This window comes from Eublepharis macularius, chromosome 11, assembly GCF_028583425.1.
Source record: "Eublepharis macularius isolate TG4126 chromosome 11, MPM_Emac_v1.0, whole genome shotgun sequence".
Lineage (NCBI taxonomy): Eukaryota > Metazoa > Chordata > Lepidosauria > Squamata > Eublepharidae > Eublepharis > Eublepharis macularius.
In genome coordinates this window covers 75,598,075-75,623,568 of record NC_072800.1, presented here as the reverse complement: position 1 = coordinate 75,623,568, position 25,494 = coordinate 75,598,075, and the positions used below count along the sequence as shown (strand labels likewise).

The following is a 25,494-nucleotide window of genomic DNA, read 5'->3' as shown; positions in this document are numbered from 1 at the left end:
GAAGGAAGAGTCATATACCACACTTTGAGCTCCTTGAAGAAAAGGCAAGATAAAAATCTGATTGACAGATAAGGTAAGCCACAAGCAGCCTCCAAAATCTTGGGTTTAGTATTGTTTTACTCCCCCTGCCTCTTAATGTAGTAGTAGTAGTAGTAGTAGTAGTAGTAGTAGTAGTAGTAATCGATTTATATACCGCCCTTCAGGATGACTTAACACCTACTCAGAGTGGTTTACAAAGTATGTTATCATTATCCCCACAACAACAATCACCCTGTGAGGTGGGTGGGGCTGAGAGAGCTCTGAGAGAGCTGTGACTGACCCAAGGTCACCCAGCTGGCTTCAAGTGGAGGAGTGGGGAATCAAACCCGGTTCTCCAGATTAGAGTCCCATGCTCTTAACCACTACACTAAACTCTGCACTACACGTAAGGCACAGAATGACCTCAGAAAACTGGAAACTCAACAGTAATAATTACCTGTTCCACATAGGTGGCAGGAACACTTTGCTAAAAATGTGAAGCCTGACATAAAACAGGAATTAAATGAAGCTGAACAAGTTTTAGGTTGCGGCTGAGAGATTCCAATGACAAGCTCCTGCTTGTTTTTCTGTTCCTTATGTTTTTTCCCAAAGATGGTTGCATTATTTTTCAGGCTAAAAAGATGGGAGAGCTGCCAAGATTTCTTAATTTGCTTTATTTTTAAAACCAAATGCCCTGTTCTGATTTTTGCTAGTTAAACTGTTAACCTTTTTAATACAAGAGAGAGAAATAAATTAGGCAGCATTAAAATAAAGAGGAAATTCAATTTTTTTTCATGTCACTGCACTTTTCTGTTACCCTTTTGTGCACTGTGCAAGAGACAGCTTTAATAGGGGACTTCAAAGGACAAAAGGCAATAGCCTTGAGTTAATAATTACACATCAATTATAACCTCTCTCATTTTGATAGCTTTAAATAATTTAGTGCAGGAATAAAAGCTACATTGCCTCTAATTCAGGGAATCACTTGGAGTTTATCTGAAAGAAAGCCCACATGCATTTAGAGCCAAATTGTCTCCTAACCCCTAAAATGAGGTCCCCCCCTTCTGTTTAAACTGACAGCTGTAACAGTGCAAGTAACTTTAGCAAAGAAATAAAATATTTACTCAATAAAGGTATTGGGCAGGAAACGTATGACAGAGGCAGGGCTTTTTTTCAGCGGGAACGCAGTGGAACGGAGTTCTGGAACCTCTTGAAAATGGTCACATGGCTGGTGGCCCCACCCCCTGATCTCCAGACAGAGGGGAGTTTAGATTGCCCTCCGCGGAGGGCAATCTAAACTCCCCTCTGTCTGGAGATCAGGGGGCGGGGCCACCAGCCATGTGACCATTTTCTCCGAGGGCAACCCACTGAGTTCCACCACCTCTTTCCCCAGAAAAAAAGCCCTGGACAGAGGTAAAGCAGAAAGGAATGCTGAAAAAAAGCAGCAGCATGTGTTTACAAAACTTGTTGTTCTTGAATGCAACAACTAAGTTGTCATAAGGGGGACTTTAACAGGAGTCAAAAGAATTAAGTTATCTAGAAAATACATAACATCATATAATATTTTCAAAAACAAGGGATTAAATTAACAATTGGGAGAAACTTATACTGTACTCCGAGGTGTGTAAAGGAACTATTCAGTCAATGTTTCGAATGGTTATAGCAACTAATTTGTTTACAATTTTATTTGGGAAGTACTTAAAATGTTTTGATTTAAGTTGGTGGTTTCAACGAGACATTTTTCTGATTTAAACCAATCCGCTCTGGCCACAACTGTCTGGGTACTCCCCTAGACCCCAGAGTACCCAGGGAGACTCCATTTTGCATCAAACCAGAGAATCACGATTACCAACATGTACAATTAAATGCCTTTCCTAAGGACTGCCTGATACCCATAGGGAAGCGGTGCCCCACCCTATTCAAGGATTCTTCCAGTGACACTTTGGGAGTTTATACACCAAAGACATGATAAATGACTAGTGTTTGAAGGACAATAAATCAGCGTTTCTTTCTGCTCAAGACCACCCCTTACAATACAGTCCTGGCTAGCAAACTAATTTCTATGTTCCATTTTGAGTAACTCAAATACTCTGCCACTGGCAGCAAAGGGTATAAAAGGGGGACTTCTTGGCCCCAGCATCTTGAGTAGCTTCCTCCCCCCCACCCCCCGATCATCTTCTAGCACTGCCAAAAGACAACTCTCCCATTTTAAGACAAGCAGAGTATGGCCTAACTGCTCTTCTTCTACTTCCCTTCCTCTAACTTTACCTTTCCATCTTTCTTAGCATCAGTTTGCCTTGCCTCCTCCCTGCTCCCAGCCAGCAGATTCTTTCATTCATCCTACCGCATCCCACTTCTCCACACCCCTGCCTCCTCATTCCCTGTGAGGGCCTCATCCTCCCTTCCTCTGCCCTACCCACCCTTCAGGTCTTCTACTCCCATCGGGAGCATGCATGTTCCTCCACTCTTTCCCAGAGTAGTTTTCACTGGACTAGAAGTGGGTGGAATACTCATTTTTAAATAAGTTCTCCACTCGGGGCTCGTGACTGATTAATGACATTGCATTTTGGAAACTGCTTTGAAGCAATTCAGCAACAGCATTTCACTCCAGCTGCCTTCTTAAGAAATGTCTCCATATTTAGAACTGCTCTAAATTTACCTTCATGTCTAAAATTGCCTGCTTTTCTCTGTTTCTATTCTGTAATCTCATTTAAGTCAATAACAATAAAAAGCAGTTGAGCTCCTCTCTCTCCACTCTCTCTGGACTTAGGTAAGATATTAAACCTAAGCTCTGCCTATGTATACAATAGACCAAAATGATTCCTGCTGCCAAGAGTCTGGGACCTGCACATATGGGGATACCTACCTGTGCATACCTTGACACAAGTCCCCTTGGGCTGAGAACATGCTATTCAGGGCTTTTTTTCTGGGAAAAGAGGTGGTGGAACTCAGCACAGCACAATGATGTCACTTTGGGTCAGCTGGAACAAGGGGGGAGTTTTTTAAAGTTTAAATCGCCCTTGGTGAAAATGGTCACATGGCCGGTGGCCCCACCCCCTGATCTCCAGACAGAGGAGAGTTTAGATTGCCCTCCGCGCTGCTGCGTGGAGGGCAATCTAAACTCTCCTCTGTCTGGAGATCAGGGGGCGGGGCCACCGGCCATGTGACCATTTTCAAGTGATGCCAGAACTCCGTTCCACGGCGTTCCTGCTGAAAAAAAGCCCTGATGCTATTACTGCTTGCCAAGGCAAGGGAACAGTGTACACAAGCATGCAGCAGCAGCTACTGCTTTCTGCTCTGTCAAGGGGGCAAGAGGAAAAGAACAGTCACTACCACCACCCGTGGTAGTAATGTGGGTCGAAGGAGGGAGGGAGAGCAGGGAAACCCAATCCTTTCAGTGGGGTCCAAAGCCCCCAATGCAATCTCTCAGGAAATAAAGGCAGGCCGGAATCATTGCTGCCTGGGACTTTGCAGAGCTGAACTAATGGTCAGTGACTGAAAGTTATGATGTTCCCTTGTCTGAAGACAACAGAAATAGACACCAGAAGTGTTTTAATTTTTTTTTTTAAAAAAACTATTTATTTTAGAGGGAAACGAGCAGGTGAAATCAGGGGTTGAAAATTCAGATACTTAAAGGCTCATGTTTTGAGGCTTTGGTTCCCTTGTTTTTTTCCCAAGCACTGTAATACACTTTCTTTTAGGACTGTCTTTCTCTTTGGAGTGTAAGAATGCTGGTACCTACCTTCTAGTATCCCAAACCCCTGTGCTTTCCTTCAGTTTTTAACTGAATCTGAAGGTCTCCAAAGGCAGTTTCTAATGACACCAGACCAGGGATCTCTTCACTCTCCAGATCTACCTACCTGTTTCACTGGGTAGGCGAAATCTCCTGTCCTTAGAAGATTTATCCCCTCTCTTTAGCTCAGTTGGGACTCTGCACCTACTTTCCAAACTTCCTTGTCAACTTTCCCCGAGTTCTCCTGTCAGTATTAAAACTGCTCTCCATTAGGACTCCTCCTCCCAACTCCTCAAACTCGATTCCTCTCTGTTAGGACTGAAAAAGACGTCTTTCTAACTCATGCTAACATATCAGATCCCTTGGAGTTGCCTGTCATTCAAAGCTCTCTGATTCTGTGAGGGATTAATCTTTAACCAGTCCTGCAGCTGTGTGTATACAGCCCTTCCGGGCTTTTCAAAACGTGCAGTCCATCACAACAGTACAAAGTTGTTAATCTGCACAGGTACATTAACAATAAGAAAAATGGGAAGGAGGAGAATCTTTACCACACATGAAAATGGCAACCGATTAAGAGAAGAGGCAGGAAGTGATGCCTGAAATATGTGACCTTATTCCTGCTCCCTGCCAAAGCAACAGAGTTGGAAGTTGTGCGGCCAAAGCAGGCCTCCTTAAGGAGACTATGTTCGGTTGCAGCAGTTTTGCCAATCACCCTATTTTTGGTCAGGTTTTCATTTTACATTTCTCTTTACCACCACTTTAAAACTATCCGTGGGAGAGTATAGCATTCTTCAGACTTGCCTATCCCAGGGCTTCAAGATGAGAACACATCTAATTTCCTGTATATGAAGATCGAGTACACTGTGAATTTGTCCCTAATACTACAGCCTACTTACCACCTGCTCCTCTTTAGCTTCCATCAAGCTACATGTCTTATTTTGGGAATGGAATTTCACAACTTTGCAACCACGGCCTAAATTTAGAAATTCTGAAAAGCGTTTTGGGAGAAAGAAGCTGCATGATAACAAAAAAAAAAGTTTGTTTTAAAATATGGGCTGTAATCTAAATGATCAGACACGGGTACTTATCACGTGTGCTTTTTCCGCATGCATAAGTACACTGGGTTTTTTGGACTTGTGAGGACTTGATCTGATTTGAGCCTCTGTAATTCCATACTTGAGGAAGACGAACTAAAGTGATGTCTGTTTTTTCTACACTAGCAAAATGCCCCATTTCTGCTGTGGGCTTTCTGGGGAACATAGTTTCATCAGTTGATCAGCTCAGGACAACTCCTATTTTGTCAGTTGAGGAAACTTACAAGATTTTTTAGGTTTTTTTTTTAAGGCACCAACATTGCAAGACCGTTGTTTTAAAAAGTATTTTTAAAAACACTAAAAAAGAATAGTCTAAAAAGTACAGGAAGCAGAGAGGGAAACTTTAAAATATCAGGTGGGATTCGGGGCTCTCTGCAGAGCTTCAGTGTTAGCCATATTGCAGCGCGTTTTCACCCATCAGTTGCAAGCGTTTGGTTTTTTTTAAGGCACCAACGTTGCAACATTGCTGTTCAATTTTTTTAAAAATCAGGGGGGGAACCTGGATTGGTTGCTATTCAACCAATCAGTAGGTAGGGGGATATAGGGGAAGGTGAAAGGTAGGGCCAGGGCCAAGCTTCATAACAAAGAAAGCATTCTGCACTTCAAAAAAGCCAGTTTGACTACACTGGGAAAAAATGGGGTATATGCACGGGGAGAAAAGCTGCAGAAAAGCCAGGGGAAGATTGATTCTACAACAGATGTTCCTTTTCTCCATGCAAAATCTGGGAAGCGGCTTGGAGACTGAATCAGGTTATTTTGACTGTGAGTGCAGAACTCTGGACAGCAAGAGATGCAGTATGGGGCCAGAACTGATGAAAAAGTCCTGTGCAGAAAAAGATTATGATCTTGCATAAAAGAAAAAGGAATCTGCATTGCTCTGTTAAGTAATGGACAGGTTAGAACAAGGGCTAGAAAGCAAGCTACCTGTTTGGGCATGCTTTAATGGAACCTTAATTTCAGAAATTTAGCATGTTTCCCAACTAGCTCCCAATTCCTGTACTGTGGGCATCTTTGGTGATTCAGCCTACTCTTGTCTACAGCAGATTACATAACTGATTGGAAGCAGCACACAACAAGCCATGTGGGTGGCTTCTTGCAGAAAATACATGGCATCCCTAAGCAAAAATGGTCTGTCTTTCTCCAGAAAAGGTTTTCTAGATAATGGAAGCAATTCTTAAACATGGTGCACTTCCAGGTGGCTGACTAGACACTAATCTAGGAAAAGGCTAAAAACCTTTTCCCAGAACATTGATCTCTGGCAGCATCCTCACTGGAAAGTATCGTCATCCATCCATCAATACGGCTCCATCTGTGGACACGTATATCCACAGAGGGGCAAGTTAGACATGGGAAAGATTTGTCAGGAAGCTTGGGGGAACCCCCAGATTTGCAGAAAAATCTGAAAAGCAAAAAAAACAAAAACAAAAAAAACCAGAAGGGAGATTAAAATCCCCCCAAAACGGATGACCATTGAATAAGTCATTAATTTTTGCATGGACCAAATGTTATACTGGTGAATATTTGGGTGTGAAAAGCATACTACTGCTGCCTTCTCATCAGTTTTAGAGCTTTGTCTCAGGGATCTCGTAGCAAATGTACAGTGCAGAAGAGTTAGTCCATTCTAAACCCATTGAAATCAATAGACTTAGACTGGAGTAACTCTGCGTAGGATTGCACTGGCAATGTTGTAACTCCACATCAAGAGTACATAATGTAATGATATTGAATGAGAGTGAATTATGTCTAGCTTAATCCTTCAAATATAGGCACTGGAGTGGGGGAAGGAAACATATTCCCAGTTCTAATGCAGCTGAACTAACACTCCTCATTTTGTTACATGAATTTATTTGCCTTGGCCACAAGAGAACACATTCATCCTCATTCTGAGCAGAAGGGAGAAGAGCGATACAAGGGCTTTGTTTGCCCTACCTTCAGACTTAATCGGCTACATGGCACCATGACATCATTTTACTTTCTCATCTCTCACCTGAAAGTTTATGGGTTTGGAGATGGCAGCAGTGAAGAAGCCTTCTTTCTTTGCTACCACTGCATTTGCTGAATTTCATCCAGCTCAGCTGATTAAATTGTGGGAACTCTGCTAAACCAAGGCTAAATTCATCAGATCAAAAACTGGCTATTAGCTGTGACAATTCTGCTAGGTTCTTTTTGAATGATTGTTCTTTGGACACAGATCATGGGATAATGGTGATGGAAGCATGGCCTGGTCAGTTTTTAGAAAATGGATTGTTTCCGATTGATCCTGATGGATGCTGACAAGATTTTTGGAGCTGTGAAAGCCACTATCTGTAAATTGAATCTTGCCCACTTGGCTGATGAGATGGCGACGGGAGAAAACGAGCGACCCACTCACAAAATGTATAAATTATTTGTCACCTGAGAGAGCTTTCCAAGAGACAGTTATTAGACTAAGAAGCTTCCTTTAGCCAAGGATAATTTGGTAAATTATAGACTAGGTTTTAACCTGTGCTTGGGGGGAGGGGGGTAAAGTCATTAAGTGTCAACAGAACAACTGCAGGGCTTCTGGAGAACGTTTGCCTTGGATCTTCAGTCCTCGCTTTGGGACAGTTTTGGTAGCCACACTATCGGTGAGCAGGAGGCATGTTTCATTGTTAGTCTTACTAGTTTTTAACAGCAACCTATGATGCAATGGACCACACTGCTGTGGACCTATGGAGCCCTTCACATATCTGAAGAATCTCCAAGCAGTTACAGCAGTTTCAGATTGTTTAAGGACATGAGGTGGCCTACTCTAGAACTTTTTCCGGGGTGGCAGCCCCTGGAGTGCAAATCAGCACTCTACTGGTTCGAATCCCATTACTGCCATGAGCTTAGTAAGTGGCCTTGGGTAAGCCCCTCAGCTCCTAGATGCATTGTGGGGATGATAATAACACTAACTTGTTCACCACTCTGGTGCCACTAATCTGTCTAAAAGAGCAGCATATAGGCGCAGTTGTTGTTGCTGTTGTTACTCAAGGAAATGGGCTACTACTAGAGAAGTGGAGCTGGATCCAGCAATCTGCTTATCCATGGATGGTGGGGCTTCTCTGCTTTTCCCTCCCCTCAGCAGGAAATTAATTCCTGGGGTCCTACAGCTCTACTAACTGAACAAACAGGAGAGTCAATTTTGCCCCCTTCCCCTCCTTGCCCCGGGCGATTACTCCACACAGGTCCTGCAATCACAGGAAACAGCTTTCCCAGGACTGTAAGGGGGCAGATAGACCATCAGTGCCTCCTGCAGACAGACTGCTGGATCTGGTCTAGGAATTACACTAATAATATCTTTAGGAAGGACTGTGGGAATGTTGTGTGGGGAAGCGTCTGTTACCGATGGGTTGGCAGTAGGATTTGGGAGGGCAGAGTGGTGCTCTGGTTTCAGGATTTTTAAATTTTAGTTTTTGTTTTAATTTGATTTTATTATTGCTGAGAGAGGTTCTTTGTACATTACATTGAATCTTCTGTTTGAGAAAGAGGATTTTGTAAATTCTTTCAAATAATCAACTAATAAACGTTCTCTGTTCCTCTCCCCAAAGCATCAACCAAAACTGGCCTGAAAAATCAAACCCTCTCAGCTTCCAGTGAAGCTTAGAGAACTGTTATGTGTAACTAACCATTTAATGTTCAGATCTCAGATTAGATACAGAAAATATGGTTTATTGTCCTAAAATAATTTATTAAAAGAACAATAGAATTTGAGCCCAAAGCTAGATTTACTGAAAAGTCAATTTTATTTATGCTATTTGGGAATGAAAAATCATGTTTGCCACTGTCATTTTTTTTAATTGTAGGAACGTATTGACTGTTTTTCTACAGGTATTGAATTTTAACATTGCTGTGATTTTTAAACTTTTTACAACAGCATTTTTTCTTCTAAAAACTTTTTTCAGATTAAAGGAACACAGCAAGATGTTATCCACCGTCCTTCCAAAAGAAAGATCTGTATAACATTAAGTGTGCATTCTGTGTTATACATCAATTGCGGAACACTTAACTAGTCAAGTGTGTTCTTATAATAGAAAACTGATAAATTGAAGATAAACACACAAGAGATAGGGTAAAAAGATTCCTAATAAATAATATAGCACCAAAAACTCAGTGATTCGTTCACTGAAAATCATTAGCATATGGGCTTATAAACATCGTTTGAAAACGAGACCCGATGTGTCTGGAAGCTTCTCCTTTCATATTGTGTGAAGTCGATGGTCTGTTACACTATCTTGCATTGCTAAATGAAAATAAACCATGTGAAAAATCCCATTCTACGTAACTTTATTCATGAGCCAATTCAAACAAAGTCAATGGCAGCCTGATTCTATGCATTTGTGTGAGGTAACTTGCCCTATAAATGCCAAGGTAAACATTATACTGTGCTGAGAGAAAATAGATATATAGTAGATTGATACAGTGGGTTTCTTAAATTATATTGTTCATCAGAAATTCTTCCTTTCAAAAATAGGATAAAACTGGCCACTTACCATCTGTTTGCGATTTGCTGAGGAATATTGTGCTGGCCCTTGGGTGATCTGAAGGGTTGAACTCCATGTTCAAATCTTGGGAAAGAGAGGGAGAACACAGAATGTGAAGAGAGATTTGTTTATGGACAGGAGCACGTCTTTCTGTCTCATTTTCTAAACACACATTCATCCATTTTAAAGCAGCATTTAAAATGTATGAGCTCAAGACCCTGAATGATAGCCTCTACTCTCACAGCCAGTTCCTTTTCAAAGGAGAGTCTATTCAGATATTATTTTTAAGTGGTCTTTGTTCAGATGGGGGGGGGGGAAATCACTTGTGCCTCTGCATAGACCCAAGTAACATAACACAAGGGTGCCATCGCCTTTTGTTAGATCAACAGAATTCAGTTTAGGACACAGAGCTGCTTTTAGGCAAGATCCAATGTGAGGACATAGCTGGAGTTCTGGACTTTAAAACAGTGAAGGCCTGAATTCAAATCCCCACTGAACTATGAAACTAGTTATGTGACCTCTCAAACTAACCTAATGCGTGAAAAAGAGAGGTGAGGAAAAACCTAGTTAAGGGGCTGTGAACCCTTTGGAAAGGAAGCGGAATACAAATGTATTATTTGGGACTTCTAAACAGTCAGTTGCAGTTGACTGAGGTGCTGGAGGCTCCAGGCAGAAGAGCTTCAGAAAAAAAGAAATAGTTTTACCCAGGTCTTTTTTTCTGGGAAAAGAGGTGGTGGAACTCAGTGGGTTGCCCTTAGAGAAAATGGTCACATGGCTGGTGGCCCTGCCCCCTGATCTCCAGACAGAGGGGAGTTGAGATTGCAATCTAAACTCCCCTCTGTCTGGAGATCAGGGGGCAGGGCCACCAGCCATGTGACCGTTTTCAAGAGGTTCCAGAACTCCGTTCCACCGTGTTCCAGCTGAAAAAAGCCCTGGTTTTACCTTTTCATTTAGGCAGTAATTGACAAACAAGGAAATGCTTGGGCAGTTTGGCTGCTAATTTCTTCTTCTTTTACTTAGGCCACTGCATTCTGTGGATTTATTTGCAAGGCCATGCTACTACTAGAAGATGGCATCGATGGGACAGGTGAAAATATACAGAAGAAAGAGGAAGAAGAGCAAGAGAGAGTTTGGTGTAGTGGTCAAGAGCAGCAGAACTCTAATCTGGAGAGCAGGGTTTGAGTCCCCACTCCTCTGCTTGCAGCCAGTTGGAGGACCTTAGGTCAGTCACAGCTTCTCGGAGCTCTCTCAGCCCCACCCACCTCACAGGGTGAGTATTGTGGGGATAATAATAACACTTTGTAAACTGCTCTGAGTGGGTGTTGAGTTGTCCTGAAGGGCAGTATATAAACCGAATGTTATTGTTGTTACTTTTCTGACTCTGTGGAGACAGCTTTGGTAACAACTGCTGCTGCAATATCTCTACTCAAACTCATACATCGAGAAGATGGAGACCAGTGACTACATGGAAACTAGGGAAGTGGTGTTAGACAGAAAGGATAAGAGGAGGGGGGGAGTTTCCTTTTGTCCTGCCGGACTCCTAGCCGTCAGACTGGTTGTGTCTGTGCTAAGCTCTTTGCTGCCAGTACTCAGAAGCAACACTGGAACAGTGTGCATACAAGGCCCACAGCCACCACCAAGCTTGTAGGGCAGGCAGAGTCCTTCAGCTCTATCTGCAGGGATTTATTGGTGTCTGTTGTGTTTGCACAGGACCTGTCTAAAGAAGAATGATCATCCATGTTCCAATGAATCACACACTGAATGGGGGTAAGTGGAGGTGCTCAAGCAATTCTCCTCTCTGTAATATTTACTCAAAAGTCCCAACTCAAATCAACAAACCATCAAACCAGAATGAAGAGAGTTAGGCTAAAATACAACAAGGATGCTACTGGAGCCAATATACATGAACCTGATTGTTTCACATTTGTGATGAGTATCTCCTTCCCACTCACACAATATTGCTGACAGGCAGAACCCAGCCTGGTGCAGAAAGCTGACAGGAAGAAAATTGATGCATTTGAAATGTGGTGCTGGAGGAGAGTTTTGTGGATTCCGTGGATGGCCAAAAAGACAAATAAGTGGGTACTAGGATCAAATCAAGCCTGAATTTTCCCTAGAAGCTAAAATGATAAAACTGAGGCTATCATATTTTGGTAACATCATGAGAAGACAAGATTATCTGTAAAAGTCAATAATGCTAGGAAAAGGGGAAGGCAGTAGGAAAAGAGGAAATTCCAAAATGAGATGGCTTAACTCAATAAAAGAAGCTACATCTTCCAGTTTGCAGGATCTGAGCAAGTCTGTTAATGATAGGACATTTTGGAGATCTCTCATTCATAGGGTCGCAATAGGTCGGAGGTGATTTGACTTCACATAACACACAGGGCCCTGAGCCAAGGCCACATGGTTTTGGCTTTATTGCTGCTCCTCAAAGGAAAAGGAAGGGTTCAGCATCTCTTCTCCTAGAGGGTCCCAATTCATATTGGGTCCTTGCATAGCTATAATTCAGCTTTTTAAAAAACCAACAGGAAGCTCCAACATGAATCTGTCAGTTTCACATCTGGTTTTCTCCTTAGATATATAATCTTTTACTTTAATGCTCTGCTTTGGCCTTCCCTCATTCATACTGCACTGATTCACTTTGCTCAGGACCAGTCTAAAATCAGTTCTCACTGACACCAGCCTTGTAGCAGTAGAAGGCAGTTGCTTGCATACCAGTCAACCATTTCTTGTTGTTTCCTTGAGTATGGCTTCCTTTGACTCAAAAGAGATGGTTCAGAGGGATTCTTTGGTAAAGAGACAGGGACTGCAGACAGGGACTATACTACTAGGTACTGTCGGCTGATGTAGATATGCTCCTGCTGGGTAGTTTCTATGTCATGTCAAACTACTTATATTTTGTTTCAGCCATGTTTCATCTTTGCACCTGGAATAATGCTTGTATTCAAATTTCGGCAAACCATAGCCTATTGCATTGATGACTGAATTTCTCAGCCATTGACTATATTTATTTATGTTGTGTAATCCACCTTGAGTCTCTGTGAGAAAGGTGGAGTTAAATAACATAAAATAAAAATATGCTTGAACGCACCTGCTTTGCACTATTGATGCCGCTTTCCCTCATCCTTTGGCCCTTCTGTTAATCCATTTTCTGCATCTCTGCCTCCAGTTGCCATTCCCAGCTGTTTGCCTGTTCTTTACCTTTCCCATTCCCCCCCCCCATTTTTCATCTCGCCCTGCCTTACTTTGCAGGCTCTTAATCCCTAGCAAACACCCTGAGAGTTTTGTACCAAGTAGATTACATACAGGGGGGAGATGCCTTCTCAGACTAGTGTTCAGATTCAGCTACTCTTCAGTAGCAGTTTTGTGGCCTAGAGCTGCTCATGGTGGCAACACTGGAGAACCTTTCCTATAAAACCTTTAGAGAAAATAATTTTGCATGAATATGCTAATCTGCATTAAAAACACTGGACTGCAGACACATCTCGTGGTTTGTAAAGGTTGGTATCTTCAGCACCTTCTTCTAACTACCTTGCTATGCAGCAGCCACATCGCACATTCATTTCTTCCCTTTCCCCACTGGGCATTTAATTATGATCAAAGTATATGAGACAGACTCCTCCCTTTTATTTCCCTATGAACACTCAATGCCAAAACTGTTGGAGAACTCGCGAAGGTTGCCGCTACAGTAACAACCTATCCACTTTATATATTTGTGGTGATCAAACTAGATGCAATGACAGTTAAGGAGCTGCTGCTGACATGAAGCTCCCTAGTAACAGCCGATGCAAGAAAACTCCTGATGCAATGGTATTTTCACTTGGTATTTCCTTGCCCCTTCTTCCACTTTGCTGGCTGCAATTTGCGGAATGAAAAAAAGACACTGACCCATCGAAATAACTCTTCAGAGTGTGTCGACTGATACTTGCTTAGAGCCCATCTGCACAGCAAGAAGAGCAGAAAACTATTTGAGGAAAAAGGGATGACACAGCAACAGCTGGAGGGGGTGTGTGTCACATGGCTTCTCATAATATGTAGATGCTCTCTCTCTCTCTCTCTCTCTCTCTCTCTCTCTCCCGTATAGCCCTGAATTCTTTATAGATGTTTGAGATATCCATGCAAAGCTGTCCTGGAGTATGCTGTGGCTTGTAAATCTCAGACAATGCAACCAAAATCTAAATCCCACTCAGTCATACCCAGAAGGAAGAAAGTAATGGAGTTTTAAAAAAAAAAAAAAAGCTCAACAATCTCCACTGTAACAACCATATTCCATTAATCTAAGCAAAGGATGTATTCCATTATATGATGTAATCAATACATTTTAAACATCATAATAAATCACTCCTCATACATATTAGAACACAGAATGAAACAGCTACTCCATGTGCTACAGCAGCTGGTTAAGGTTTTTGAGTATACCTTGACTTCATCTAAACAATGTAGAGTTAGCGTATTTACTACATTTGTCAGATAATAAACTGGAGATATATGGGACTCTTGAATTTAGCAAGAGAAAAGAAAATAAGGGAACCTTTGAGGGTGTGGGGGGTGTCTGATAACTCTTGCACTACTATCGCTACAGGTTCTAGGAAGACAAGAAATTCTTATAGTGAGACTTTCAACATGGAGCCCAATTTACTTAACTGGCTTATTCTATAGCACTGTAGGACCTCTTCACACAGCACATTTTCAAATTTGAATCTAAGAACACATCTAAAAATTTAAATTGTAGATGTTCTGAACATGTGTTTGCCCATCCAGGAATACTCTTCAGGGAACTACAATTGGATGCTGTTCCCTTCTGAATAGATACCCCATGTTCCCTGTGTAAGGGGGGGGGCACCATCCTGGTTTGTTCTTGATGCACAGAAATCAGCAACGTAATTGTTCCATGGCACACAGATGAGCATTTTCACCACATAATGTATTTAATCCGACCTGAGGTCCCATGAGACAAAACTCTTTGACCACCAACAAAGGCTATGCTGAGAAACATGGGACTTGAGGGTACGAAGGTCGTGTGGGACAGGGGCTGTAGTACAGTGGGGAACTGGACAAGACAGTGAAACAGCTTGATGGATCCAACACCATCTGCCTACCATGCTACTATTAAAGGAAGGGGGGAAAGGAGCTGGTTATTGGCAACAGACAGAACGTTTGGTGCTTTCTCGTACCCAGAAGAGACAACATGATGTATAAAATCATTTCTGACATGAATATATGTTTTAAGCCCAGATGTGAAACTGCTGATCCATCAAAGTTCATGCCTGAGGTAAAAACAACAACAATTCATCTTGTTTGGACAGCACCGGCAGAAGCTTATGCCTATTAAAAATGTATTGCTTTTAGAGAAAACCAATAAGCAGACCTTCCAAACCAAGTTGGATCAGCTGGATGACCAGTACCTGCACTTACCAGATGCCTAACCTTATTTAGCACAGTTACAACCCGAACCCTACAATCTGGCCCCAAAGGGAAGCACTGCCTTTTGATGGCGCACTATTAATGTAAGCTTTGCTGTGTACAACTCTGACTTTTTTCAAATTCTTTACTTCAGAGTGACCCAGGGTTTAAAAGCTGGTGTGATCACTGGGGGTGGGGGATTATACAAGGGGAAAAAGGTATCTTGGCATCATTTTAAGGAGGAAGAGAGAAAAACATTCCTTAAACTCATTAGTGCGCAGGAAAAAAAGATTGTCACAAAAAGACTGAAGGCCAGGTATCCTAGCAACCATCAGCTTCTGAGGAATTCTCATCAGAGCTTTCCTGGGTGTATAATAGGAAACACAAGTATTAGTTGCCTGGTTTTATTAAAAATGTTACCAGAACAAACCTCAAAGGGGAGAAGAACATACGCACTTGTTTTGGAGGAAAGTTAAGAACCTGGTTTCCTACACCTTTCAGTTAACCACACTCATACGCCTGGTGTTCACTGGGGTTCCTGTAGTAAATTAGGAACCTATAAACAAAAATATGGGGAGGGGGGTTCCAAGGGTCCCATTCTTGGATATTGTAATGGACAGGCACCCCCACTATTTTTCATTATTGTCCATTTGTGTGTGTTCGAGGTGAGCACTCCATTCCACACTAATTTTTCTGTCAGGAGAACAGATTGCTGACATTTCCTCTCAATGAGGGCATTCTTGGGTGACAATGGGATCAGCTACTGAAACCGCCCAATCCTGAAAACTGCTGGTCCAAGGCAGCGTCATTATACACCTCTCCCTCATTAGGCAGAGTTCTTTGCTCTCCTTTCCAGAACAGGCTGAATGCATCCTCACCAGACCATGGAGAAAATATTGATATTGGTTTGGTTTTCCAAAGCAAGGAAGTTGCCTTCATCCCCACCCCGCTCCTGTGAATGGTAAAACTCCTCTCCCCTTAAATATCTCCAAAGAATCAAGAAATAAAACAACTGATGTGTTGTCAGATTATGAAAAGATAAGGCTCTGGCCCATCTCTTTCGAGTAGGAGTTGTAAATGTGCACTAAGGACTCCAAATCCCCTTCTGTGAAGACATCCCCAGAAACAAATTCCCCTTTCTGTAACGTAAGCAAACAGCAATTCAGAGGAAATAAATGGGCGCTAGAGGTTGTGGTAAGATCCTATGTAAGTAACACATACACATACATCACTTTTAGTTATTATTGTTCACGTATAACATGTTTCTGATTGCCTTATTCAAGGTGATAAGGGCATGTAAAGTGTTATCAAGCTCCCAGCAGCCAGCCTCTTCCTCAGCTGCCTGGCTCCAGATATTAGCAGCAGTAGGTTTAATTGTATATGGCCAAAGGCCGTCACAATACAAAGTTAAAAAACAGTAAAAATAGAAATCTATCTTACAAGCATAAAATACAGTTATTAAAATAATAAAAATAAAATACAATTAAAATGGGACCTTAATAAATACCAGATAGTTATGAGAAAAGTTAGGTTTCCCATGTATGCAGAGGTTAGAGCTAGGTTTCTTGCTAACTTGTTAGTGGGGCGTAACTTTACCTCTGATATTGACAAATTAGTTTTTTTGTTATCTGATACTGATTCATTTGTCACTAGCAGAGTATCCCTGTTTGCCTTAGCTGCAAAAAAGATTAGGGCCAAGATTGTTTCCTATGTAAGTAAAGGATCTTGTATGAATAAACAGATCTCTCTCTTACATGAAAATGAAATCCTACCCTCAAGTCATAGCTGATTTATGGCAACCCTCAGTGCAGTTTTCATGGCAAGAGACTAACAGAAATGGTTTGCCATTGCCTGCCTCTTCTACCCTGGTCTTCGTTGGAGGTCTCCCATCCAATCACTAAGCAAGGTTGACCCTGCATAGCTTCTGAGATCTGACGAGATCAGGCTCTCCCAGGCTATCCAGGTTAGGGCATCTCTTACACAGTCGAGATTAAATTGCCAGGGAACTATTCAAAGTGATGGGTCTTACCTTTAAGGTCATAAACAGCTTCAGGCCAGGACTATCTCCTCCCATAATACCCATCCCACCAGTTATGATCTGCCTCTCAAGTGTTGCTGTCTGCACCTCTGTATTCAGAGAGGAGAGAGGAAGAGACTAGAAACAGGACATTTTCAGCAGCGGCAGCTGGACTCAGGAATACCCTCTCCCATCTTCAGGTTTCCCTGAGACCGACTTTACTTTCTTTTGGCATCAGGCTAAAACGCATCTTTTTATTTAGGCTTTTTAATTAGGGGTTTTAGCTTTCCAGCTTTCTAATGGTTTGCTTCTGTTTTATGGATAGATTTTATGCTGATTGTGTCCAATGACTTTTATATTTTGCTCTTGTTTCTAACTGCAAACCACCCGGAGTAGGAAACTTAAGATGCAGCACAGAAATATCCTAAATAAATAAATCACCCCTGTGCCGAGTCTTTCTGGGAAAGCTACCTACACAGGAAGGTGACCCAGCACAAGTCGCGCAGCAAGAGGTTTCCAGAGAACCTTGCCAATATATCTCAATACCTCTTTATCTAGGACCAGCCAACATACCACAAAAACAGTAGACAAAAGTTTCAAAAGCATTAGAACTCTTCATCAGACTGGTTGTGCAGCCCAAGTAGACATGGGGGGGGGGGCGGGTAGAAGCAGATGTTGCAGCAGGACATGGTAGAAAAGCCCCTTGGGCAGCTTACAGAATCTTACAGTGCAGCACAGAGAATCTGTTGCAGGCTTAATTGGGTTCCACAGTACTGAGTTCAGAATAGATTTCAAGATGTGCTAAAGCCTACTGGGATATAGAAGCCAGCAATTAATCATCTCTCTTCCTAACACTAAACTGAATACACAGACACAATTAAGCAATGGTTACCAGACACAATTAAGCAAGGTTTCACCTATATCTGAACTTGATATTGAATGTATACAATTTTGGCTGCTTGTTCACAAGAGCATGCTACAGCCTAAGTGACTCCTCTAACAAGATGTCAGGCAGCAATTCAGCCTGCAAATGGCTTCAAAGAAAACGGGGAACTGCAGGGAGACTAGATTAAATGCCAAAATGCCATACAAGACACCAGGCCTGTTCTGTGGTCTGAGACGCTCTGTTCTTACAAACTGCTTTCACTCTGCCCTCAGTCTTAGCATAAATTCAATATTATGGGCATTATTTACCCAAAAAGGAATCCATGCTTCTTATCAGGAAGTAGAATCTAAAGTTCTGTTTTTGTAAATCTGTTCTTCAAGTATAGAGGCTTCACATTTTCTCCCTAGATTTATCCAGCCTAAACAAATACCAGCTGGAGATATGTAATCCCCTGCTTACTTCCTGATTTTGCAATCGAAATTCTGTTCTTACAGACAGCCTATGCATGTTTCCCAGCAGGAATAAAACTGTGCATAAACACTCTCAGCCGTTAAAGCCTTCCCTTAATCTTCTTGCTGTGATTACTGCTTTAAATACGTTCCTGGAGTTACCGGACTTGCAGTCTTGCCTCCCCAAAGAAACCTCATCATCTTCAGACTTGAGGTCTGCAACTATGTTCTTAATGGGTCCACCCTTGTTGGTTGGTCAGAAGCTTGAACAAGCTTCCACATTAGGCAGCATCCCATTCACAACTAGGATTTCAGTGGCAGGAATCTAAGTTCTTGTGACATTGCACAATGCTGAATGTGCCACATGCACATGGAAACATGCAAAGGCTTTTATGAAGCTATAGGCAGGTCATGCCATGTCTACACACCACATCCTCCAATGACTTCCCAAGGAAAGCAAGAGGCCATACAGAATTTAAACACACAATAATTGCTCTAAGGGTTAGGGCAGTGTGATTATTCTAAGTACTTCTTTATTATCTAAAGAATATTTCTGCTTTGCTGTTAACAATTTTAAGTACTTGTAGGGCTGTCATATAGAGGATGGCGTGGAGTTGTTTTCTGCTGCCCCAGAAGGTCGGACCAGAACCAGTGGCTTGAAATTAAATCAAAAGAGTTTTCAGCTGAACATTAGGAAGAACTTCCTGCCAGAGCGGCTCCTCAGTGGAACAGACTTCCTCGGGACGTGGTGGGCTCTCCTTCTTTGGAGGTTTTTAAGCAGAGGCTAGATAGCAATCTGACAGCAATGCTTATTCTGTGAACCCAGGCAGATCATGAGAGGGAGGGCAGGAAGGGTTACATCAGTGTTAAGTTCTCACAGCCCCTTCTTACATTCCCAGAGTAAAGCCAATCGCAACCTTGGGGTCAGGTAGCAGTATTTCCCAGGCTAGTTTAGCTAGGGATCCTGATGGTGTTTTGCCATCGTCTAGGCATGCAGCAAGGGTCACTGGGTGTGTCGGGGGGGGGGGGGGTGAGGTAGTTGTGAATTTTCTGCATTGTGCAGGGGGTTGGACTAGATGACCCTAGAGGTTCCTTCCAACCCTATGATTCTAAGTAGTTTTGTCTGCCATGAACTCTCAGATTTCTATACAAGCAATCATATTCTTTCATTCTTGTAAATATACAAAAGGAGTATTGATCTACATTCTTCATCATTACTGAAGTATCCTTCTAATACTCTGAGAACTGTGAGCAAAGCAGGGCAATAGATATCTCTCCATTTCTAATTACAACAGTTCTGTTATGAAATCCCTTTGTAATATACTTGCTGATCACAAAGCTTTTGACTGTAGCACAAATGAAGCAGGCACCCTCCAACTCCTTTTCTGCATAAGTGAAAGCGACAAAGACGCCCATTTCTCCAAGGGAGGGAGGGAGGGAGGGCTGGGCTGCCCCGCCCCACCCCGCCCCCCTCCCTGCCTCCCTCCCTCCCTTTCTAGTCCGTCCCAGCCAACTTGTGGCAACCCTACAGGGTGTTCAAGGTACAAGTTACCTTGAGGATGCACTCTGCTACTAAAAACATTCACATGTTGAAATATATGGGTAAAAACACTAAAAGCAGAGATTATTTTTTTAAAAAACTCACATTTTATATATTTAATTTATTTAGAATATGCATACCTTCCACTCATAGCACAATATTCTCTATACAAATTTCATACACAAAGTACTGACATAAGCAATAAAACATAAAAGTAGATGCTAACAGAATGATGGAGCTTTAGAATGGAACAATGCAGCCATTTTCCAATATCATAATTAATACTTACTTTTGGTATATAGTTTTTGTGAGCCTATTACATGTCAAACTGCACTTGGCAACTATGGCAAATAGTTAGGTTAGTCTACAAGAGATGCAGAAAAGTATTTTTATGGTTGATTAATACATGACCACCCAATGAAGGAATAAAAGGTAGCCAACATAGTTATTTTCAGCCTAACGGAATGAGGTGCTACTGAAGAACGCACGGACTTGCATCAGTGACTGTACAATGAATACCCTATCAGGTTACCAAATACATAGCTTGCTGTCATCTTTTACTTTCTTTAGTATTTAAAAGATTACCTTGAACATTATGTCAGTTACAACTTCTTCATTTTATTTTAATTTTCTTTACAAATGCTAAAAACAAAAGTTAAATACTGTGGCACAACCATACAAGCAACGAAGGCACTAGAAGGAAAAGGTGAAGGGAAACAATTCTGGCTTGAAACATCAATCAGTACTGCATTATAACATGTAATGAAGGAGGATAAGCAGCTAACTCTTGCCCTCCTCCAATCCTCTGCTAAAAGAAGCCACACTGTCAGAACTCCATGTATACTACAGTCCCACTGTTACATCTCACAAGTGCAGAACTGCTCATATGGCTGCACAATACAGCATCCTTAGAACCTCAGGGTGACATTTTTTAAGGCAAATATGTTTTAACTGTTAAGAAAGCAGCAGAAGGAAGAACCTTTGTTCATGCTTTACGGAATTAAAGCACAGAAATATTCCACGCACATTACACAGCAACAAACCAGGAGAGCATACCACATTCTCCATCGGCGATACAGGAATGGGTCTGCAATATAGGACTGTTGTAAGACTATCTGCAGCCTGCAATAATACACGTGAAGCATTTTGAACACTTAGAATACTGTACAAAAGATTGTCAACTGCATGGAGAGAAAATGTCCTGCCACTTTAATATAGCCTTAATGGAGTATTATTTACCTGGTGATGACACTTACCATGAAAAGCTTCTCAACTGTCCCTTTCCACAAATTAATCCTCTTTTAAAGGTAGAGAACATTTTTCTCCAGGCCTGTTGGCAATCAGCACTATACAAATTCTAAGGAGCATTATTATTGGACTCCTCCCTCAATTAAAAATCTATATAACAACAACATTTGATTTATATACCGCCCTTCAGGACAACTTAATGCCCACTCAGAGTGGTTTACAAAGTACGCCATTATTATCCCCACAACAAAACACCCTGTGAGGTGCGTGGGGCTGAGAGAGCTCCTAGAAGCTGTGACTAGCCCAAGGTCACCCAAGGGCTTCAAGTGGAAGAGTGAGGAATCAAACCCGGCTCTCCAGATTAGAGTCCCGCACTCCTAACCACTACACCAAACTGGCTCTCAGTAATTTAAATGTAGCATTAGAAAGGCTTGAACATTTTCTTCAGTTATTAAATTCTTATTTGAATATTTCTATCAAGATACTATTGTCTGAAAAGGTTTAATTTTATATGTAGACGTGTGGGTTGTTGCTTTTTTGGACAGAATACTGAAACTTGTGATGAATCAAATTTATTCAACTTAGTTCCAGATTACAAACTGACGACAAACCTTGTTCAAATTATTTTGAACCTTTAACACATAATTAGAAACATGGACTATAGAATCCAAGATTTCGAGGGTAACACAGCTGTTTCTTTAATATGCAAAAATACAAATTTGCTATCTTTTCTGGAGAACACAAAAATGATGCTTAGTAAAGGACAATACCATCCCTTCTTCTCCCCTCCCCTCCCCCTCCAACCCCCAAAATACATTCACTTAGCAACAAGGAGAAAATTACCAGGCTAGCATTAAAACAGCCTTCTAAACGCATTACCATCGACAGCAATTAAACCAAGACAAGAAAATCTGAGGGGAAAGCAGCACCTCTCTTGCTAAACCTCTAAACAACTGATTCCACACATGCATGCATATATATTCAAACATTTCAGAAAATACATGTAGGCATCACACACACACACACACACACACACACACACTTTAATGAATTAAACTGCATATAGCCTTAGCAGACAGTTCGTTGTACATCAAGTATATATAGTCTAACAATGTTCTAACTGAAAGTGAAATGGGAACTGAAGTTGTCTAGAGGCTCTACTATGTATCTTAACAATAGTCAAGAATTTGTGGGGGGGGGGACCAGTGGGGAGAAGGATTTAGAAATATTACCCCACCTCTCAAGATCCCCCCTCTTGTATTTAATAAACTCTCAGTAGCTTGAAAAAGCTGATCCCCCACCCTTTCCTTCAACTGAAATTTAGCTGCTTCCAAGATCCCATTCCTTTTGAAGTATACTTAAGCCTCAACAGGCTAACTTTTAAAAATTGTTTTTCTTTTGGTTAATCTACAAAGCCATATTTTTTGGGCAGAGGATCCCAAAACACACACTAAAGACTAAAGTCCTCTTCACGTACTATGTTTGTGTTTATTATCTAAAATTCTAATGAGTGCATGGGATATATGCATGTCTGTGAATACATGCATCCTAAAAGAGAGCCACAACTGCCTTCACTCATTCGGCAACTCTTGGTGGCAAACTCAGGTTTCTGGACATATAAGGGTTGCATTCAGATGTAATAAATCACAGTTGGTCATTATGGAAATAACCCTTAGAACTCCTTAGGCTTTTCCTCTCCTGCATGCAAGGGAAGATGTATCCTCTATCCCGTTTCCCATCCACCTTCCATCTCCCCTTGCATCAAGTTCAGGAAATAGGAGGTTTCAGCATTCCCAAACTACCAGTTTGTTTAGGTCCTGTCTGGACATCACAAACTGTGGATTATCCTCTTGCATGTGAACCAAAATTTCAACCCATGAAACAGAACACAGGGTTTGCTGAAAATGCAATTCAGTTCACAGTGTGTATGCATGCTGGAGAGAGGAATGGAGCGTGCATAGAGCAGAGGACTTCCAAGGGCTGTTCTGACCTTTGGCTTCATTACATCCGAATACAGCCAATAAGTAAAATGGCCCTAAAATTAGTATTAAACATGACTCTAAATATATCTTTGAGTTTCTTGTGTGCTGTTTCTATGTGCATAAGCATGCTTGATGCGGCACGGAAGAAAGTAGAGAAGAGCTATTTATCATTCAAATGCATATTCTAGACAATGTAGGTGTTACATCTGAATACAGTCTCAGGAAATAGAAGAGCTGACTGGAATAGCACACCTACATCTTAGTTTACAAAAATACACACAACCATTCTCTGACTACTGAAATACACTGTGACTTCTTGTGGGGGGGACTTCTTAGTGGTGGCCAAGCTACTATGAGACTGGGATGTGAGCTGGTCTTGCTGGACTCCACAAGAACACTGTCCCTAAGTGCAATTATTTGTTTACTGAACAGCAGTCACTCACTTATATGGGAGAAAGCAAACAGGCACAGGGACTCCTGGGCAATCCTGGCCATCCCACAATTTTTTGGGGAGGGGGGAATGAAGCAGAATCTCCAAATATACTTTTCAGAGAGAGAAAAAGAGGCTGCTGCCATAAGCATAAAGCAAAATAAATCCACAAAATTCATGCTATAGCAATAAACAATGCCCATTATTAATTGCATTCAGCTCCTACCGTCTGTCTTAAGAAGGCTAAAATAACCCATGATGAATTGCTCTGTTGCCAAATACCAGTGTATGATTCTCACAACTACAGACAACAGCCAAAATTGGGCTGCCACTAAAAATGGCAGCCCTATATCAACTAAGGGTTATTATTTTTTTTTCACTTATAGTTCACCATTCTCACTGGGATCTCAAGGTGGATTAAAGTACGATTTTTAAAAACTTCCATCAGTGAGTGGGTTACGAGAAACTAACATTTGAATCTAACAAGAACGGTTCTGGTTAAGACAAAAAAAATGAGTTGGGCTAGGACTGCAGAATGGAGTGGGGGGAAGAGACGCACATGCCGACGCATCTGTTTAAGGCAACAAGATAACTGGTGTAGGAAAGACTTTATCCCTAATAAAAGTCACCTCTGGAGCTGTACCGGCTTTGCTCCTTCTACAAGAAAGTGCTCCTGAACAATTTTGTTTGGAAATGACAGAAGCATGCAGGCCTTCCTAGCAGTGTCAACAGAACATTCCATAAATCCCCAAATCGGCATTATCCTGGGCATGTATGCAGGGGTCATTTTGTTGAAAAAGAGCTGGAGGAACTCATTAGCATAGCTCATTAGCATACGCCATGCCCCTTGACATCACCAAAAGAGTGTCATTAGCACATCTGATTTGCATATGCCACACCCCCTGACATCACCCTATCCTGGCTGTTTTGGACCCAATCCTGGCCATTCAGGGTCGAAATGTGGCCCAAAAGGGGCTGAAAATGGGCGAAAAGGGGTCCAAAATGATCAGGATCGGGCCACTGCTGAGTGGGAGAGTGATCCACCACCCATCAGAGGCCCAATCTGGGCCATTTCAGCCCGTCCAGGCCAAAACGGGCCCCAAATGGCCAAGAGTCAGGTGGGCGGGACCATCTGACATGTGACCTCTTTGGGGAACTGCCGGAACTGTGTTCCTGTGCGTTCCCCCTCAAAATGAGCCCTGCATGTATGAAAGGGCCACGAGAACCAAGCACCCTTCTTGCCCTCCCTCTCACGGTCTGCCTAGGTTCACAGAATCAGCACTGCTGTCAGATGGCCATTAAGCTTCTGCATAAAAACCTCCAAAGGAGGAGAGCCCACCACCTCCCGAGGAAGCCTGTTCCACTGAGGGACCTAATAAAAACATGCTTAATGTTTGCTTTTCTCTTTTTCGCATTTCAAGCTCAGGCAATATCCTAATATTGCTATAATAATGATTTTTCAAAAAAAAAAAACTGCAGGAAAATTATTAGAGGAAAAAGCCCTTCACTCTCACAAGCTCTCTCACCAAAGCTTCTAACCATTTGTCAGCCTGAACTTGAATTAACCCTTCCATAAATCATCCCATAAATTAGCTCTGTGCCCATAATCCTGGAAACAGGCTGAGGTGCTGCAGATCCGAGCAGCAGCAGGTATTTTTAACAGGCAGATGAATTATTCATCGGCGGCAGAACCAGTGAAACCAAATCCTGAAAGCTGCAGTTTACAGGAGCCGCTCCGATCTTGTTTATAGCTCTGTGAGAGAATCCTTGAAGATTTTTAATTCCTCGAGCAAAAGCAAATATTGAGATACTGCTGTGGGCAAACACAGCGCCAGTCTTCAGGCACATCTACAGAGAACTCCTTCATCTGACGTTTGAAACCACAAGGCTGTACCTTTTATGCGTATCATTCTCTAGCGAGGGGAAAAACCTGCTCTTGCAAAGTGTCGTTAATGCAAAGAGCGCTGCTTCTTTATAGAAAGCAACACTCCGCACACAGTGGCACTCGCTCTGCTGCTCGCAGAGAACCACATCCCCAAATAGCATCAACCAAAACAGCTGCGTGGTTACTGCATGCCACCAAACACACATTTATTATTTGATCGTACTTCATTTATGCCCTTTTTCTCCCCGATGAGGATCCAAAGCTCCTCTCCTCCATTTTTTCTACACAACACGCCCTATAAGGTAGGTTAGGCTGAGAGTTTGTG

At 42.0% G+C, this 25,494-nt stretch overlaps 1 protein-coding gene across 1 annotated transcript in view; it reads right to left on the bottom strand.

Moving 5' to 3' along the window:
- Window positions 1-25,494, bottom strand: part of CCNY (cyclin Y) — a 119,799-nt gene that overhangs the window by 39,913 nt on the left and 54,392 nt on the right. The window contains exon 2 of the mRNA XM_054991686.1: window positions 9,339-9,413. Within this exon, the coding sequence (XP_054847661.1) occupies window positions 9,339-9,413 (75 nt within the window). The remainder of the gene's footprint in view (window positions 1-9,338; window positions 9,414-25,494) is intronic.